This window comes from Rana temporaria, chromosome 6 (assembly GCF_905171775.1).
Source record: "Rana temporaria chromosome 6, aRanTem1.1, whole genome shotgun sequence".
Lineage (NCBI taxonomy): Eukaryota > Metazoa > Chordata > Amphibia > Anura > Ranidae > Rana > Rana temporaria.
In genome coordinates, this window is record NC_053494.1 from 10,393,818 (window position 1) to 10,412,813 (window position 18,996).

An 18,996-nucleotide genomic window follows, 5' to 3' on the forward strand; every position below is an offset into this window, starting at 1 on the left:
CTCCTTTATTAGAGTCCCCTCAGTTCCCTGTGTGTCCCCTTTATTAGAGTCGTCTCAGTTTCCTGTGTGTCTTCTTTATTAAAGGCCTCTCAGTTCCCTGTGTGTCCCCTTTATTAGAGTCCTCTCAGTTTTCTGTGTGTCTCCTTTATTAAAGTCCTCTCAGTTCCCTGTGTGTCCCCTTTATTAGAGGCCTCTCAGTTTTCTGTGTGTCTCCTTTATTAAAGTCCTCTCAGTTCCCTGTGTCCCCTTTATTAGAGTCCTCTCAGCTCCCTGTGTGTCTCCTTTATTAGAGTCCTCTCAGTTCCCTGTGTGTCTCCTTTATTAGAGTCCTCTCAGTTCCCTGTGTGTCTCCTTTATTAGAGTCCTCTCTGTTCCCTGTGTCTCCTTTATTAAAGTCCTCTCAGTCACCTTCATTCATGTCCCCTCATTTCCTTGTGTGTCACCTTCATTAATGTCCCCTCAGTTCCCTGTGTGTCGCCTTCATTAGTGTCCTCTCAGTTCCCTGTATTAACTTCATTACTGACCCCTCAGTTTCCCGTGTGTCACCTTCATTACTGTCCCCTCAGTTCCCTGTGTGTCTCCTTTGTGTCCCCTGAGTTCTCTGTATCTCCTTCAATAATGTCCTCTCAGTTCCCTCTGTGTCACCTTTCTTAGTGTCCCCATGGTTCTCTGTGTCACCTTCATTACTGTTCCCTTAGACCCCTTTCACACTGAAGCGTTTTTACAGTGTTTTAGCGTTAAAAATAGCGCTATTAAAACGCTCATAAAACGCTCTCCATGCATCTCAATGGACCCTTTCACACTGAGTCCTGCAAGCAGCATCTTTGGGGCAGCTTTTGGGCGCTGAAAAAAACGCCCCAAAAACGCCCCTCTCCATTGAAATGAATTGAAAGCGCTGTAAAAACGCCTTGCCCTTTCACACTGAGGCACTGAAAAAACGCCTTAAAACGTTAGGGTCTTAGCGGTGCTTTACCAGCACATTGGGATTGCAGATGAGGCTTCGCTCGAATAACGCTCATAAAACGCTCGAATAACACTCGAAAAACCTTAGTTCCCTGTGCGTCTCCTTTATTAGTGTCTCCTCAGTTCCCTTTGCCACTATCATTAAAGTCCTCCCAGTTCCCTGGGTGTCACCTTCATTAGTATTCCCTCAGTTTCCTGTGTCACCTTTATTAATGTCCCCTCAGTTCCCTGGGTGTCACCTTCATTAGTATTCCCTCAGTTCCCTGTGTCACCTTTATTACTGTCCCCTCAGTTCCCTGTGTGTCACCTTCATTACTGTCCCCTCAGCTCCCTGTGTCACCTTCATTACTGTCCCCTCAGTTTCCAGTCTGTTGGGATAATTGGCATCCCTTGTCTCTCTGCGTGCGCAACAGTCATCTGTGTCCCCTTTGCAACTTGCATTGTGTATTTCCCTCATTAGTGTTACCTTAGTTCCCTGTGTGTCACTTTCATTAGTGTCCCCTCCGTTCTCTAGGTGCCCCCTTCATTACTGTCCCCTCAGTTCCTGTGTGTCTCTTTCATTTGAGTCTTCTCAATTCCCTGTGTGTCTCCTTCATTGGTGTCCCCTCAGTTCTCTGTGTGTCTCCTTCATTAGTGTCCCCTCGGTTCCCTGTGTGTCTCCTTAGTTCCCTGTGTATCTCCTTCATTAATGTCCCCTCAGTTCCCTGTGTGTCTCCTTAGTTCCCTGTGTCACCTTCATTAGAGTCCCCCTCAGTTTCCAGTCTGTCAGGATAACTGGCACCTCTCCTCTCTCTGTGTGTGTAACACTCATTAGTGTCCCCTTTGCCACACACATTGTGTGCCACGTTGATTAGTGTCCCCTCGGCACCCCTGGCCCATTAGTCTCCCTCCAGCTGCCTGCTTGAAACACTCATTAGTGCCCCTGTGAAATGTGTCATGTTCATTAACGTCCCCTCCCCACCTCCCTTGCTGTATGTCTCCCCTCTTTGCCCTGTGTTACATTTATTGGCACCCCCCTTTGACTTGTGTCACATTAATTGGGTCCTCCTTGCTGTGTATGGTACCCCCTTTGCTTTGTGTCACAATAATTGGGTCCTCTTTGCTGTGTATGGCACCCCCTTTACCGCGTGTCACATTAATTGGTGCCCCCCTTGCCTCCTTACATGTCACCACAATCCTCTCAGATGTCAGAGTTGCACACACCACTTCACCCCCATCTCCCCTCTCACATTCATTAGCTCATTCTTATTTTTTTCTCAATGTCAAATCCATCGGCATTCCCTCACTACCCCCCGTGTGTCACCTTTATTGGAGCCCCCCTTGTTTCTTTCTTAGTGTGTCACGGTAATTAGCGCCCCCTCACCTTCCATTCCCATACATCAATACTCCTGCCTGAAGGGCGTCATTTCTCGGCGCTGAGAATCCTAATCCTGAGATGGAAATATTGACATTTCCCTATTTCCATAATAAAGGCTGCGCTCTCCTCGCCGTGCCGCGCTCCCTCTGCTGACACTCGCAGCCCCCGGACGTGTCAGGATTGTATTAAATAGGAATCTTGCAACCGAGATGCATTAATGACTGCGGCGGTGGGAGATGGGGATTAGCGGGGTCGATAACCGGCATACATACATGGGTATAAGTAGCGCACTGCGCGCTCCACAACCCGATCCCCTCACTGCCTCCCGTTCTCTATCTTTCCGTCGGACTTCCGACAGACTCGCGGCAGACTTTTGCACGGTCAAAAGTCCGACCGTGTGTACAAGGCATAAGGGTGAAAGCTATAAATAGACTCCTATGGATCACATTAACCCCTTCTCTACAGGGGCAATGTTATTATTATTTCACACACACACACACGGTAAAATTTGCTTTTTTTTTTTGCACAAATTGACTCTTAATACCCCAAAAATGATACACTACATTGTCAAAAGTATTGGGACACCTGCCTTTACACACATGAACTTTAATGGCATCACAGTCTTAGTCCGTAGGGTTCAATATTGAGTTGGCCCCACCCTTTGCAGCTATAACAGCTTCAACTCTTCTGGGAAGGCCGTCCACAAGGTTTAGGAGTGTGTCTATGGGGATGTTTGACCATTCTTCCAGAAGAGCATTTGTGAGGTCAGGGCACTGATGTTGGACGAGAAGGCCTGGCTCGCAGTCTCTGCTCTAATTCATCTCAAAGGTGTTCTATCGGGTTGAGGTCAGGACTCTGGGTAGGTCAGTCAAGTTCCTCCACCCCAAACTCGCTCATCCATGTCTTTATGGACCTTTCTTTGTGCACTGGTGCACAGTCATGTTGGAACAGGAAGGGGCCATCCCCCAATCTTCATTTGCGGTCCCTACAGCCAGGAGTGTATCCCAAAAAAAAATATTTCGGTCTGGCGGATCTCTCTATGAGCATTCGGTGCGCAGGTGTCAGCCATGTCCCCCGGGGGAGGAAGGTGATGTATTTTTAGCTGTAGATCGGCTCCCCAAGGGGGTAGAGGAGACAGATGTGCAGGAGACTGGGGAGAGGGGGCAATGTGCAGAATGCATGATGTACTACAAAACGCTCTGTAGGTCAGGGCTGTCCATTTGGCAGATCGGAGGCCAGGGCATTGTTTTGTATCCCCAGGTTGTGTGTTGTTGTTGTTCTACAGTTGCATGAAAAAGTATGTGAACCCTTTTGGAATGATATGGATTTCTGCACAAATTGTGCATAAATTCATATCATTCCAAAAGGATTCACATACTTTTTCTTGCAACTGTACATTAGAACACAGGCAGATCTCTCATTTCAGAAATGGTAAGGCTGCTCTTACCTGTACTTTGTGTTTAGTTTAGAAATGTATGAAAATTTAACACCACTAAATCCCGGATCTGACCAGTCCCGTCTTCCTTCTTCAGATACTTGAAACCGGATGTGGAGAAAAAGTCCAAGCACAAAACAACTGTGAAGAAGAAAACTCTGAACCCAGAATTTAATGAGGTAAAAAGGGGGGGGGGGGGGGGTATGTAACATCCTGTATTACAAAAGGCAGAGTCCACCCCAAAGTCATTATTGCAGTTTAAAGCAGGACTCTAGTTTACCCAGGCAAAAAAAAACATTGGCGGTCGGTGGGAAGAATTCCCTTACTATTGAATGTGTTTTAAGATATTAGTAATAAATAACAATTTCAACGTATTCTTTATACTGTATGTTTGATCTACTTATTGGTCACATCAATGGAACATTTTTTTCTTTAATTTGTCTCCAATCAGGGGATCTGTCTCCTGATTGGTCGCGCCATTGGCACTTCGGGTGAAACCAGTGAGTAAGACCCAGCACTGGATCCCATGACATTTGGGAACACACCCAGTCCTATTTTAAAAGAACTATTTATATCGCAGCTCTTACCCTTCCAAAATATCATTCTTTCCGCAGAATTTTCTATAGAAATAGTGCAGAGCTAAGCTTACAGAATTTTCATGTTTGTAGGAATCATCAGGGACATCAAGGGAAGTATGAGGCTCCTTGTGGGTGGGGTTTAAAAAAGTATGCCTGTGGGTGGGGATTACATTTGTCCTTGCTGTCTAACTGGTCCGGATCACATGATCTCCTTTTCTGATTGACCAGGAATTTTTCTATAAAATCGGACTGCTGGAGCTCCAGAAGAGAAGCCTGGAGGTGACGGTGTGGGATTATGACTTGGGAAAATCCAATGACTTCATAGGTAGGAAATGATAGTAATATTAACTCATTAACAGGAATCTGAAGAGAAGTTAAATTCCTTCATGAAAAGGCATACTATCTCGCAAGCAGTGACTCCTTCTGAAGCTAGACAGATTCACCTAGACCAGCCTTTCTCAACCTTTTTACCCCAGAGGAACCCTTGAAATAATTTTCAGATCTCAAAGAACCCCAATAAGATTAGTGCATTGGGGCTCATTGGGAGAATGCCCCTTACATTGGTGGTGGTAAGTGGTAAGAATGCCCCCTACATTAGTGGTGGTCAGTGGGAAGAATGCGCCCTACATTGGTGGTGGTCAGTGGGAAGAATGCCCCCTACATTGGGGGTGGTAAGTGGGAAGAATGCCCCTTACATTGGTAGTGGTAAGTGAGAAGAATGCCCCCTATATTGGGGGTGGTAAGTGAGAAGAATGCCCCTTACATTGGTGGTGTTAAGTGGGAAGAATGCCCCCTACATTGGTGGTGGTAAGTGGGAAGAATGCCCCCTACATTGGCGGTGGTAAGTGGGAAGTATGCCCCCTACAATGGTAGTGGGTAGAATGCCCCCTACATTGGTGGTAAGTGGGAAGAATGCCCCCTACATTGGTGGTAAGTGGGAAGAATGCCCCCTACATTGGTGGTGGTAAGTGGGAACAATACCCCCCCCCCCCCTTTACTGGCCAGAATGATATTCTTGCAGTCATACCACTCTGCCAAGTGGCATTGGACCTGGAACTATGCAGGCATCATCAAATGGGAGGTCATTTAGCCACAGTTGGAGGAACCCCTAGCTTCTCCTGGAGGAACCTTGGTTGACAATGGCTGATCTAGGTTGTGTGTTAGGAGCCACAAAAGGGCAAGTTTTTGTCTGCCACTTCTCATATGGTTATTCACTCATTATATTGCACTGTGTAAATTATCACTACATTATGCAATGCCTTATTGAAGGTGACTTATAGTCAAATGTTTGTTATTATTATAATAGACCACTATTCCATGAGTCTTGGTGAGATGGAAAAATAAGGAACGATACAAGATTCAAGGTGCAGCTTCATGCATCCTTATGTGCTGCTCAAATAACCAAAACCTTAGACCAGTGATGGCCAACCTTGGCACTCCTGATGTTTTGGAACTCCATTTCCCATGATGCTCATGCCCTCTGCAGTGTACTGGAGCATCATGGGAAATGTAGTTCCAAAACATCTGGGGTGCCAAGGTTCGTCATCACTGCCTAGACATTTTATCAGATGATCCCTGATGAAGGGGAGGATGGAAGTGTAGATTGCCTTGCCTGCTCTTTCAGCAGCGATCATGTGACTAAATGTTTGAGCATCTGCTTTTGTGAAAATCATTGGAGGAGACAGAGGAGTATTTTATCAAAGAAAGCAAAACATTCCAGTCTTTCCCTTGTTCTTTTTTAACCCTGCCATCAAACACGGTAGCAAAGTTTAATGTATGGGTCATCTTCAAATAGGCCTGCATATACCAGCATTTGTATTTCTATGGCCACATGACCACAAATGTCCCAGTTTTCGTGTTCCTTGTGAAAAGGTTTCTGAAGCCTTCCCTGATAAGTCAATCCACCAATCCCCACCAGGTTGTGATGAACCCCTCACACTGTTTTTCTTACAGGGGGAGTGACCCTTAGCGTAAACTCCAAAGGGGAGTGTCTAAAGCACTGGATGGAGTGTCTCTCTTCCACCAATCAGAGGGCAGAGCACTGGCACACGCTCACCAGCGAGCTCCCGGGATCCACCTACACCGACTGAGGAATGCCTATTGTCCGAAGCCGGAGACAGCCGAAGAACAAGGGCAGAGAGCAGGCAACACACACTTGCGCACCCACATCACTCAACGCATTTCTGTCTATGAGGTGACAATTTCATGGCGCGGGATTATACAAGATGGCCGACGCTGGGAGCCTCATGACTTTTTGAGGGATGGGCATGTTCATTGTCTATGCTATAAGAAGATATCCATTTCTTCTCAAGCCCTTTTCCGTTACGCCGTCTTTAGACGGGATACTCCCAGCCAGTAAAAGGAATTTATCCATAAGGTTGGGAATATCAGTCCAGTTGTACAAAACAATGTACACTCTTAGCTGCTCTATACCTAATTCAACATACAGCACACATTGTCTATTTAAAACAAGATGGCAGCACTATGGTTAACACTTCAACATCAATTGCAAAAACATGGCTTCTTTACTTTCAACCCAAACCATCAACATCCATTGTGGAACATGGCTGCTCTATGATCAATCCAACCCAATACCATCCATTGTAAAACATAACTGCTCTATGGTAAACCCAACCCATCAACATCCATTGAGAAACACGACTGCTCTAGGGTCAACCCAACCTATTATAATCTATTGCAAAACATGGGTACTCTACGAACAATCCAACCCATCAACATCCATTGCGAAAATGGCTGCTCTTTGTTCAATTCAACCCATCACCATCCACTTTGAAACATGGCTGCTCTTTGTTCAATTCAACACAACAACATCCATTGCGAAACATGGCAGCTCTATGTTCAATCAAACCCATCAATGCCCATTGTGGAAAATAACACTTCTATAGCCAATGCAACCAGTCAACATGCATTTTCAGTATTGCCTTGCATAGCTTCTTTATGGCCAAACTAAGCGATCAATATATATAGGGGTGTCTTTTTAAAGCGGTGAATCTACATTCACCAAACTTTCACTGCAAGTGAATCTTCAGGTTGCATGAGTTTGAAATGACAATTATTAGTTCACCATCAGTGACTGCTTTATAAATGTACCCCATAGTGTCAGTTATGCATCACATGGCTGCTGTATAGTCAATGCAACACACATACATGTTGTCTACTCAACACAAGAGGGTTGTTTGGTGGCCATTCCAACATATTAAAACATATTGTCAATCCGGCACAACATTGCTAAACTATGGAAAAGCCCAACCTACCAATATCCATAGCAAATTTTAACTGTTCTATGGCCAACGCAACTAGTCAACACATACATAGTCTGCTATGCCTAGCATAGCTCCTCTATAGCCAATAAAGACATCAACATACACTGCTAAACTGATGCAACATAGCTGTTCTATGGCCAACCTAATGCATCAACATATAGTCAGTTATGTTCAAGTGACCACTCAACAGCCAACACAGCACATGCTATCAATGCAGCATAACATGGCTTTTGTGTAGCCACCCCAAACCATCAACCCAACAAGACAACACAGTGCCCTGTGTAAGGGCAGTATGGCCAAAGCAACACATCCACACAGTTTTTCAATGCAACACAACATGGTTTTGATTTAGCCAACTAATACATCAATGTGCACTGCCAATCTAATACAACACAGCTGTGCAATGGCCAAGCCAACACATCATCTCACCTGCCAGTGCCCAACATGGCTGCTTTATGGCCGGCACATTAACACACATTGTTGATGCAGCACAAGATGGCTCAGCTTTGGCCCACCCAACACATCAACAAACGCTGCCAATCTCATACAGCACAGCTGTACAATGGTCAAACCAACATGCTAAAACACCTGTCAGTCCTCAATATCGTTGTGTTATGGCCAATACATCAACACACATTGTTGACGTGGCACAACATGGCTGTACTGTGGCCCACCCAACACATCAACAAACACTGCCAATCTGGTACAGTACAGCCAAGCCAACATGCCACACATCTGCCAGTGCTTAACAAAAAATTACTGCTTTTTACTACTCTATGGGAAATGCACATTGTCAATGCTTTGCAAGGTGGCTCCACTATGGCCAACCCAACACATCAACAAACGCTGTCAATCTGGTACAGTACAGCCAAGCCAACATGTCAACAAATCTGCCAGTGCTCAACATAGCTACTTTATGGGCAACACACATTGTCAATGCTTTGCAAGGTGGCTCCACTATGGCCAACCCAACACATCAACAAACGCTGCCAATCTGGTACAGTACAGCCAAGCCAACATGTCAACACATCTGCCAGTGCTCAACATAGCTACTCTATGGGCAACACACATTGTCAATGCTTTGCAAGGTGGCTCCACTATGGCCAACCCAATACATCGGCAAACATATTCAGTTATTTCCAAAATAGTCCGGTGGCAAAAACTGCTCCCTTTTTTACCGAATCCTTTTTTTTTTTTTTTTTTATCATGAATGCCCCCGAGGTGGTTTTGTAGTATTATGAAAGTGACTAGACCTGCTTTAAACCCAGCAGGGATTAAACTGCTTTCCACATATAGATATATCCTGAAACTGCCACGTAGGGGGGTAACAAATCTCCATTTTTATCCAGAACAAAGCAAGGTAGCAATTAGCAGCCTCCTGTCACCAGTGTATCTAAATGTAAACCTAATATTATTCCACCTCAGATGAAGCAAGAGCTAATGTTCTAATCTCTGAGGCCCCGTCTTCCTCTTTGGCCCCACTCTTATCATTCCAGCTCTACAGCATGCTCTTTGGAGCGGATTAGCCAGCTTCCCCTTTTCTTTTCTAATTATCTGTGATTTGCATTTATAAATTGGATTTAACGAGGGCCCCATTGCAGCCAGCTCCCATGGCGGCTCAGTACGGCTAATCTGTAAGTGATCTGTCAAGCTTGTTTGAGGCGCTTTATCATATCAGAAACAAAGCGAGGCTGACACATGACATTGTTCTAAAGGCCGACGTTGGGACCTATTTATTATTACAATAATTATTTCCGTTTTGCTGCACTGCGCTCTATAATTTTATTCCCTCGATACCCCACACAGCAGAAAGACAGAGAGTGCAGTGGAATGCAGTCAAGCTCATTCAACTGCACAGTACTGTCGATCTAAGTTGTTTCAAGCATCGGGAGCCTAAAGGAGAGGTGTTTATACACTTCTCTGTGGACTATGAGACTGTTTCATAGTCCGGTCCTTGGACAAGTGACACGGGTAGTTCCAATGGTCAGTACCGGTGTGCCCACATTGACTACTCAGCGTGGCAGGAGTGTGTTAATTACAAGAATGGCTGAACAAATTTATGAAAAATTTAGCAAGTATGTAGTTCCTTATCAGTATTAATGTACAAAACTCTAAAAAAAAAGCTTGCACAGAATCAATATTTTTTACTACAAGCACACGCTGGTATTAAGGCCTCAGGCACCAAAGTAAACACTTATGCTGATGATCAGTATTTGTATGCTGGCATCTCCATCCGTCACATGGAAAACACGTTGTACGAATTACCTTGTTCCTACGATTTACTATGCAGTAATTATAAAGCCATGTACGGGACACGCACTCACCTGTGTGCCCAATCTCAGATGGTTTAGATGTAGACGTAGAATTAAAAAATCCCCACTTTAAATCCTGTTTTCTATAATCCCCTTCTTATGTGTTCCAAAATGAAGAACTTGGTCTTTTGCAAAGGCCGATGACTCAAAAGACTGGGAGGTGGGACAGATCTCCTCTCTGAGGTGGCCTGGACAGCAGTGGAGACCCTACGGGAGGTCAAACCCAACCCAACAGATAAATCTTTAAGATAGTAATACGCGATTCCATGTTACACAATGGTACCTCAGTAGGACAATATGACCCACCATAAACCTTACTTCCCAAAGGGAATAATTTCGTTTTTAATGCTTTTTAACCAATGAGATACAAGCTTACCTTAATTTCCAGATAGTTGTCTCAATTGTTCCCTGACTTCTGCTTAGAATTAGGCCAATCCCTTTTACCCTTACTGTTTTTCATAGGCAGCTTCTGCCAGTAGAAGCAAACAGTGGCCTAGCAGTAAAGGCTTGTATCTCCAATGGGTTGACATTGCACCAAGGTCCATTAGAGGGCTTCTATGTTAAAATTTTACAGCAAAAGGAGGAAATGCTTCTGCCACAGAGACAGGTGATTTCAGGAGTGGGCATAATGTTTCTTTTTATGGTGGACACAGTGTTGGTAGCTCATGGGTATCCCTTAATTTTAAAGGCATTTTCTATTTAGGTATTTCTTAAAACAGAAAAGGTTTGTTTTACTGAAGCTTGTAATTTCTCTCATTGGGATGATTTTTTCTCACTTCCTGTCCCTGTGACACCTGTACGTAAGAAATGATGAGTGCGGTTTGGCCCAAGAGATTATTTTTGCCAAGACACCACCTGACCATCACACCTATGTGTTGTAATATTAATATGTATGTGTAGGTATGTATGGCGAAATATATTTTATTGCATTACCGTATTGACCAGGAATTTAGTTGAACTGTCCAAGCCAGCTGAATTCTAACATATCAAAGGTACAGAAGACCCTTTGATGTGTTAATCTTATCTAAGACTACCTAGGTGTGTGAGATGGCCTGGTAACCTCAAAGGGTAAATTGCTTACATACATAAGGAAGTATTTATTGATGGTAATTAGACTTGAGGGGGTATTCATTCAGGGAAACATTTGGTTGACCTGGAAGAACCCCTCCCTCCAGTGTGAGACCAGTATTTGAGACATTCAAGCTGGCATTCAGTCAGTCTTGTCACTCTGTATGAATATGGCACAGGTCTAGGAAAAGATGAGACTTTGAATTACTCTGTTGGATTTGTATCATCTGTGGAATTTGGACTTTGTTCTGTATTGAAAATCAAATAAATGCACTCTCTGGAGAGCCTGGTGTGTTGCTGCGGAACAACATAATTTAAAGTCATCATACTAACACCTAAATATCAATAAATACTTCCTTATGTATGTAAGCAATTTACCCTTTTGAGGTTACCAGGCCATCTCACACACCTAGGTAGTCTTAGATAAGATTAACACATCTAAGGGTCTTCTGTACCTTTGATATGTTACAATTCAGCTGGCTTGGACAGTTCAACTGAATTCCTGGTCAATAAGGTAATGCAATACAATATATTGTGCCATACATACCTACACACATACATATTAATGTTACAACACTATGTAGGCTTGTTGCCTATCCCATTCCAAAATTATGGGCATTATTATGGGGGTAACCCTCTACTTCCTTTGTGGCAACAACCTCCATTCTTCTGGGAAGGCTTTCCACAATACTTTGTGGAGTATCTGCGGGAATCTGTGCCCATTTGGCCAAGAGATTATTTTGGCCAAGGCACCATCTGACCATCAAACCTATGTAGGCTTGTTGCCTATCCCATTCCAAAACCATAGGCATTAATATGGAGTTCACTCTCCCCTTCATAGCAAAAACCTCCATTCTTCTGGGAAGGCTTTCCACAAGACTTTGGGGAGTGTCTGAGGAAATTTGTGGCCATTTGGCCCCTAGATTATTTTGATCAAGACACTACATGACCTTTGTGGGCTTGTTGCCCATCTCATTCCAAAACCATGGGCATTAATAGGGAGTCATCTCTATGTGTGGCTATAACAGCCTCTGCTCTTCTGGAAAGGCTTTCCACAAGATTTTGGAGTGTCTGTAGGAATATTTTCCCATTTGTGAGGTCAGGTACTAATGTTGGATGAAAAGATCTGGTTCACATTTCAACTCGTCCAGAGGTATTCAGCAGGTGTCAGGATCTGAAATTAGGCTTGGAGGTCAGTAGCTATAGCAGTAGTGGGGCACCCACTAACCAGCCTGATAAGTTCAGAAACAGGTCACTCTGGCGGATGACAGGGGCTCATCTGAGGTACGGGGTCTAAGTACTAACCAGTGTTAACTAGTGCTCCCCGATGATGGGGTGGATTTTGCTGCATGTTAGTACCAGGTCCCTGTCCTCAGAAATGCCCCACCAGGAGGTGAGCAAGCCGTGGTCCAGTAGCAGATAAGCAGAATGGTAGTCAGCAAACAAGCCAAAGGTCGGTAATGAGTGGCTGCAGGTTGCTATCAAACAGAAGTGTAGTAGAAGAACACTCCAAATGTGGGTAACGAGTGGTAGCAAAGATACAGATTGCACCCAAAGAGACAAGAGCGAGATATTGGCTGGAGGGAGCACAATGACCTGGCAAACAAGACATGCAAAGGCATGGCCTAAATAGGAAGTTCATGGGAGGAGTAAGTAAGTTAATGTTCAAGGCACGATCATTCAAGAAATTGTCCAGGGAGCTGTAAAGCATACCAAGTGTCTCAACAAGAAGAGACATCACCAGACAGAGCTGTTTGTAGGTTCAGATCCAGGCCCCGACAGTAGGGCTCAGCTTTATGTAGGCCACCCAAGTTCCTCCACCCTAAAGTGGTTAAACCATGTCTTTGGGAATTTTGGAACAGGAAAGAGTTTTCACCAACCACAAGGTTGTAGGAGCACAATTATCTAGAACAGCCTATCTCAACCTTTTCAACACAGAGGAACCCTTGAAATAGTTCTACAGCCTCAGGGAACCCATACTAAAAATGAACATCACACTACTGTATCATGAGTTGTAGATTTCTGAGCGGGAAGAATGGTCCTTACACGTGTGGTCATTGGGAAGAATGTCCTCCTTACAGATGGCTAAAAGGATCAGTGGTTTCAGTGGGAACTTATCTGAGAGGCAGAAATTGCCCAATGCTGAAGGAACCCCCAGCAACCACTGGAGGAACCCTAGAGTTCCACAGAACCAGGGTTGAGAATCGCTGGTCTAGAAGGTCTTTGTAAGACCTTTGTTTCACTGGAAACACCTGAATTTTCTTTTGGCCATATAGGAAGGTGTGATGGTCAGGTTTACACAACCGTATGGCATATAAACTATATTCTTTGTATTCTGTACATGGCTCCAGAATTTTCTAGGCTTAGTCCCTACCAAAGATGCTGTGCTGGCTTTTCTCCTCATTCCTAATTTGGTTTCATAGATTAGTTGGCGTTCACCAAAACCGGCCCTAGTGTTAACAACAATTATACAGAATTGCAGTACTACCTAAAAAAAAGTTATGCCGTGTACACACGATCGTAAATTCCGACAAGAAAAGTCCAATGTGAGCTTTTGGTCGGAAAAAACGACCGTGTGTATGCTCCATCAGACTTTTGTTGTCGGAATTTCCGCCAACAAAATATTGAGCTCAGGTTCTCTATTTTTCCGACGGAAATTCCGATCATCTGGATGCAATTCCGACGCGCAAAAAACAAAAAACGCACGCTCAGAATCAAGCAGAAGAGCCAAACTACCTATTGAACTTCATTGATCTCGGCTCGTCTTACGTGTTGTACGTCACCGCGTTCTTGGAGGTCAGAATTTCCGACAAGATTTGTGTGACCGTGTGTATGCAATACAAGTTTGAGACAATATTCCGTCAGAAAAAAATCCATGGTTTTCTTGTCGGAATTTCCGCTCGTGTGTACGGGCCATGAATATTTGTGTCACCATACTGAGCAGAACATTCATAGGCAGCAAAGATAACGTCTACTGAGAATAGGAAACTGTCTCTGTGGTGGATTTTGACCCTCCAAAAAGCCCTGGGCACAGTATTACCTGCCAGCAAGGCCTTTTGACGCAAAGCTGGCGAAATCTATAAACACATTTCCAATCACAGTAAACCACTTTTGAAATACCGCAAAGGTCTAGCGTCGAATTTCAATATCATAGACAACACACAGGACAAGTACTCCCTGCCCGGACTGGAAACAGGCTACACCAAGACATACGCCAACCGTCGCTGTACCCATGTAACACACAACTATGCACATGCATCTCTGGGCTATGCACACATCCCACACATTCACTTGTTTGCACGTTTTATTCCTTTTTTCACTGTTTTGTGACTACTTGTTTTGTACATTGGGTGGGAAGTTGGGGGGGGGGGTGGGGGGTTCGGGATGGGTGTAATCTGTTTTTTGTATACTGGGGTGTGAGTCAGTGCTCAAGATACGCACGCAGGCACTGCATTTATGCAAACTTGTGTTTTTTGTAAATTTTATTACTCTTCTGTTTCGAGGTTTATAACGAGTGTTGATGGTGATAAAAGAAAAAAGCGGGCTAGGCAAAGATCAAAGCTGTGACTGCTCTGAAACTCGGGTTAAGGTCAACGGTCTATAAGATGATCAGTCGGTAGTCTGAAGGGGTGGTGTTCAAGGACTACCACCAGTCATGACCAAGTTGACTGGTGGTAGTTACATAAAAACTGGACTAGTTCAGCAATGTTGAAGATGTTTCATGGCTCATCTAAGTGGCTTCCTCGGTTGAAGCGTTGGGAACTTACCCCAGCATTTATACCCAGCTCATGCTAAGCACCATGGTATCATGAAATGCTGATGGTCCAAGAACATGACTGGAGATGTTAAAATGTACGAATATACGCTTTTCTAATTAACATATTCCAGTGACCATTGTGTCATAAGGTCTAACCAAGGTACATGGCAGTGTGAGTTGTCAATTTAACCACTTAAAATGGATACAGCGCCCAGAGGCGATTCAGTTCGCATGTGTTGCGCTTTACAAGTCTCTCACTCACTTAAGACCCGGACCAAAATGCAGCTAAAAGGACCCGGCCAGGTTTTGCGATTCGGCACCGCGTCGCTTTAACAGACAATTGCGCGATCGTGCGACGTGGCTCCCAAACAAAATTGGCGTCCTTTTTTTCCCACAAATAGAGCTTTCTTTTGGTGGTATTTGATCACCTCTGCGGTTTTTATTTTTTGCGCTATAAACAAAAATAGAACGACAATTTTGAAAAAAAATGCAATGTTTTTTACTTTTTGCTATAATAAATATCCCCCAAAAATATATAAAAAAAAAATATTTTTTCCTCAGTTTAGGCTGATACGTATTCTTCTACCTATTTTTGGTAAAAAAAAAATCGCAGTAAGCGTTTAACGATTGGTTTGCGCAAAATTTATAGCGTTTACAAAATAGGGGATAGTTTTATTGCATTTTTATAAAATATATTTTTTTTACTACTAATGGCGGCGATCAGCGATTTTTTTCGTGACTGCAACATTATGGTGGACACTTCAGACAATTTTGACACATTTTTGGGACCATTGTCATTTTCACAGCAAAAAATGCATTTAAAATGCATGGTTTACTGTGAAAATGACAGTTGCAGTTTGGGAGTTAACCACAAGGGGGCGCTGAAGGGGTTATGTGTGACCTAATATATGTTTACAACTGTAGGGGGGTGTGGCTGTAGGTGTGACGTCATCGATTGTGTATCCCTATAAAAGGGATCACGCGATCGATGACGGCGCCACAGTGAAGCACGGGGAAGCCGTGTTTAAATACAGCTCTCCCCGTTCTTCAGCTCCGGGGAGCGATCGCGAGGGGGTGGCTAGAAACGAATAGCCGCCCCCTCATCCCGGATCGCTCCCAGACGATTTTCGACCACCAAATGTACCGGGGGGACCCCCGACCCGCGGAAAGGCAGGGGCGTACATGTACGCCCATCTGCCTGTACGTGCCATTCTGTGGACGTATATGTACATGCGGCGGTCGTTAAGTGGTTAAATACAGCTCTCCCCGTTCTTCAGCTCCGGGGACCGATCGCGGGACTCCAGCGGCGATTGGGTCCGCGACCCCACGGCTGGGCTTAAAGGGCAACGTACATATACGTTGATGTGCCCAGCCATGCAATTCTACCGACGTATATCGGCGTGAAAGGGTCCTTAAGTGGTTAAAAAAAAAAAAAAATAAAATGGTTCCAACACATACTAGTACCTTAATCCGTGGACCTGTGATCTTCTGCCCTACTGGTTTCAGATGTGAGGTCTTGTTGCCGTCCCCACTGTCGAAATCATGGTGCCTCAGGATGGAACCCAACATCCAAGTCATCGAGATGGGACATGGGCACTGCTAGAAGTACACATCCCCGTTCCAGCTGTGAAGATTGGAGGTCTTGGAAGGACCAAAGAATAAGATGGCTACTGGTTTGTGTTAAGCCTCGTACACACGATCAGACTTCCATCGGACTTTTCCACGGAATTTTGGTCCGAAGGGGCGTTGGCCATGAACTTGTTCTGCAAACACACGGCAGAACTTTTTCAGTCAACATTCACCGAACCACGTGTTTTTTTTCAGCTCTTTACCGCCACCCTTTGGGCAACTTCTGCTATTGTTGTCTGATGTTTAGCATTGGTTCTGAGCCATGCGCGTTTGTCCTTTTGGATTTTAGTCCGATGGACTTGTGTATATACGATCAGATGATCTGATGCGTCCTCTCACATGCCTGTCTTGGCCACGCCCACGATCAGATGACTTGACGACACATTTGTTGTCGGAAAGGTTTGGGAGCATGCACAGCGAACATTCGTCAGTAGAAATTCTGACAACAATTGTCCGATGGAGCATACAGACGGTCGGATTGTCCGATAAAACGCGTCCGTCGGACCGTTGTTGTCGGAAAGTCCGATCGTGTGTACGGGCCTTTAGAACAACCGAGACATTGCTTAGGAACAGGGGGAAGAGTGGGCATATGTGTGTAGGTGGCCAGAGCTCAACCTCAACATCTTCAACATTACAGAACAAGTTCAGTTGAAATGTAACTAGCTACTACTAGAGATACTACAACCTGGATATATGGAACTCAGGGGCGGGCTGACAACTCATGGGGCCCCCGGGCAATAGGAGATTATGGGGGCCCCAGGCAATAGATTATGGGGCCACACAGTATACACACACAGGATACATACACATTATACACACACAGACACACAATATACACACATAGGGCTAGATTCACTAAGACTTACGACGGGCATATCAGTAGATACGCCGTCGTAAGTCCGAATCCCCGCCGCCGTATATTTAAGCGTATTCTCAAAATGAGATACGCTTAAATATTGCTAAGATACGACCGGCGTAAGTCTCCTACACCGTCGTATCTTAACTGCATATTTACGCTGGCCGATAGGGGCGTGTACGCTGATTTATGCCTAGAATATGTAAATCAGCTAGATGCGCCTATTCACGAACGTACGCCCGGCCGTCGCAATAAAGATATGCCATTTACGTAAGGGGTTTTCAGGCGTAAAGATAAACCACCAAAAACATGGCGCAGCCAATGTTAAGTATGGACGTCGGAAATCGCGTCGAATTTTTCAAATTTTACGTCGTTTGCGTAACTCGTCCGTGAATGGGGCTGGCCGTAATTTACTTTCACGTCGAAAGCATGACGATTTGCCGACGTCATTTGGAGCATGCGCATTGGGATACTTCCACGGACGGCGCATGCGCCGTTCGATCGAAACGTAATTTACGTGGGGTCACAGTTAATATGCATAAAACACGCCCACAGCTTCAACATTTGAATTAGGCGGGCTTACGCCGACCCTAATACGCTACGCCGCCGTAACTTCGGCGGCAAAATCTTTGAAAATACCAAACTCGCCTCTGATTGATTGATTTAAAGGATTTATAATGCGCCAAATACTGACCCGTCAGGGCAGTGTCTAAGCCTCTCAAAGTTACGGCGGCGTAGCGTATAGGAGATACGCTATGCCCGCCCAAAGGTACGTGAATCTACCCCACAGTATACATACACACACTGAAAAGGTACTGGAGAGCTATAATTTTGGGATTTTTTTTAAAACACAGATTTTTACATACTGTCCCTGGTTTTACCGAGGCTGGCAACCCTGATGGGGCCCCCTAGTGGCATGGGGCCCCCTCGCGCAGTTCCTGAATGGTCAGTCCGCCCCTGATGGAACCCTTTATAGACATCGCCCAGTTGGGCTGTGTCTTCTCTGAATGTATTACTGAGGTCGTCCCATTGGTTAAATAGATTATGCTGGATAACAGAAGGGGCTAGATGGCGAAGGCCGATGAATGTACAGCTCATACGGTAGGCAGTCCAACTTGTCAGCCATTGCTATTGTACGAAATTCAGGGGTATCTAAACTAAATTCGTTTTTTTGTTTATTTGGGGTTTTGGATAGAGTGGGGTGTGGTCACAATCCCTGTCATGTTTTTATTGCTACAGGATCAAAGGATAGAAGTGCTACTCCACTTATAAAAGTTCAAATTTTTATGAGCGTTCACCAAAGAAAGACCATACGTTCCAGGGGTTGCAAAGGTCCCCTTTTTCGGGGGGATTCACACTTGAGCAGGTTTTTTTTTATTTTGAGCTTTTGTACAGGCATTTTCAAGGAAATCTCAGGTTTGGGATTTATTTGTATTATTATTATTTTTAGCCAATAGAAAGTTAATTACTAGGGGAAAAGGACATGAACTTCTCTTGAGCTACCGTGTTTCCCCGAAAATAAGCCCGGGTCTTATATTAATTTTGGCAACAAAAGACACAGTAGGGCTTATTTTCGGGGTAGGTCTTGCCATGTAATGTGCTGTCTTCAGTCCCCCTCTCCCTCCCTGCCTGTCAGGAATCCCCAGTGTGAACTGAGTTAAAATGCTTGTAAAATCTTATAATCCACTCTATTACAGTATTATATAATGTACAATGTGTGCGTTTCTGTAATATAATTGTGCCAAATACCTTCTTTA

The 18,996-nt window shown here is 44.5% G+C and overlaps 1 protein-coding gene across 1 annotated transcript in view; it reads left to right on the forward strand.

Annotated features, from left to right (window-relative positions):
- The window catches only part of DOC2A (double C2 domain alpha), an 82,241-nt gene extending 72,238 nt beyond the window's left edge, over window positions 1-10,003 (forward strand). Inside the window, exons 8-10 of the mRNA XM_040356119.1 lie at window positions 3,853-3,934; window positions 4,562-4,658; window positions 6,287-10,003. Coding sequence (XP_040212053.1) covers window positions 3,853-3,934; window positions 4,562-4,658; window positions 6,287-6,423 — 316 coding nt within the window. The 3' untranslated portion in view covers window positions 6,424-10,003. The remainder of the gene's footprint in view (window positions 1-3,852; window positions 3,935-4,561; window positions 4,659-6,286) is intronic.
- Window positions 10,004-18,996: the final 8,993 nt, after the last annotated feature.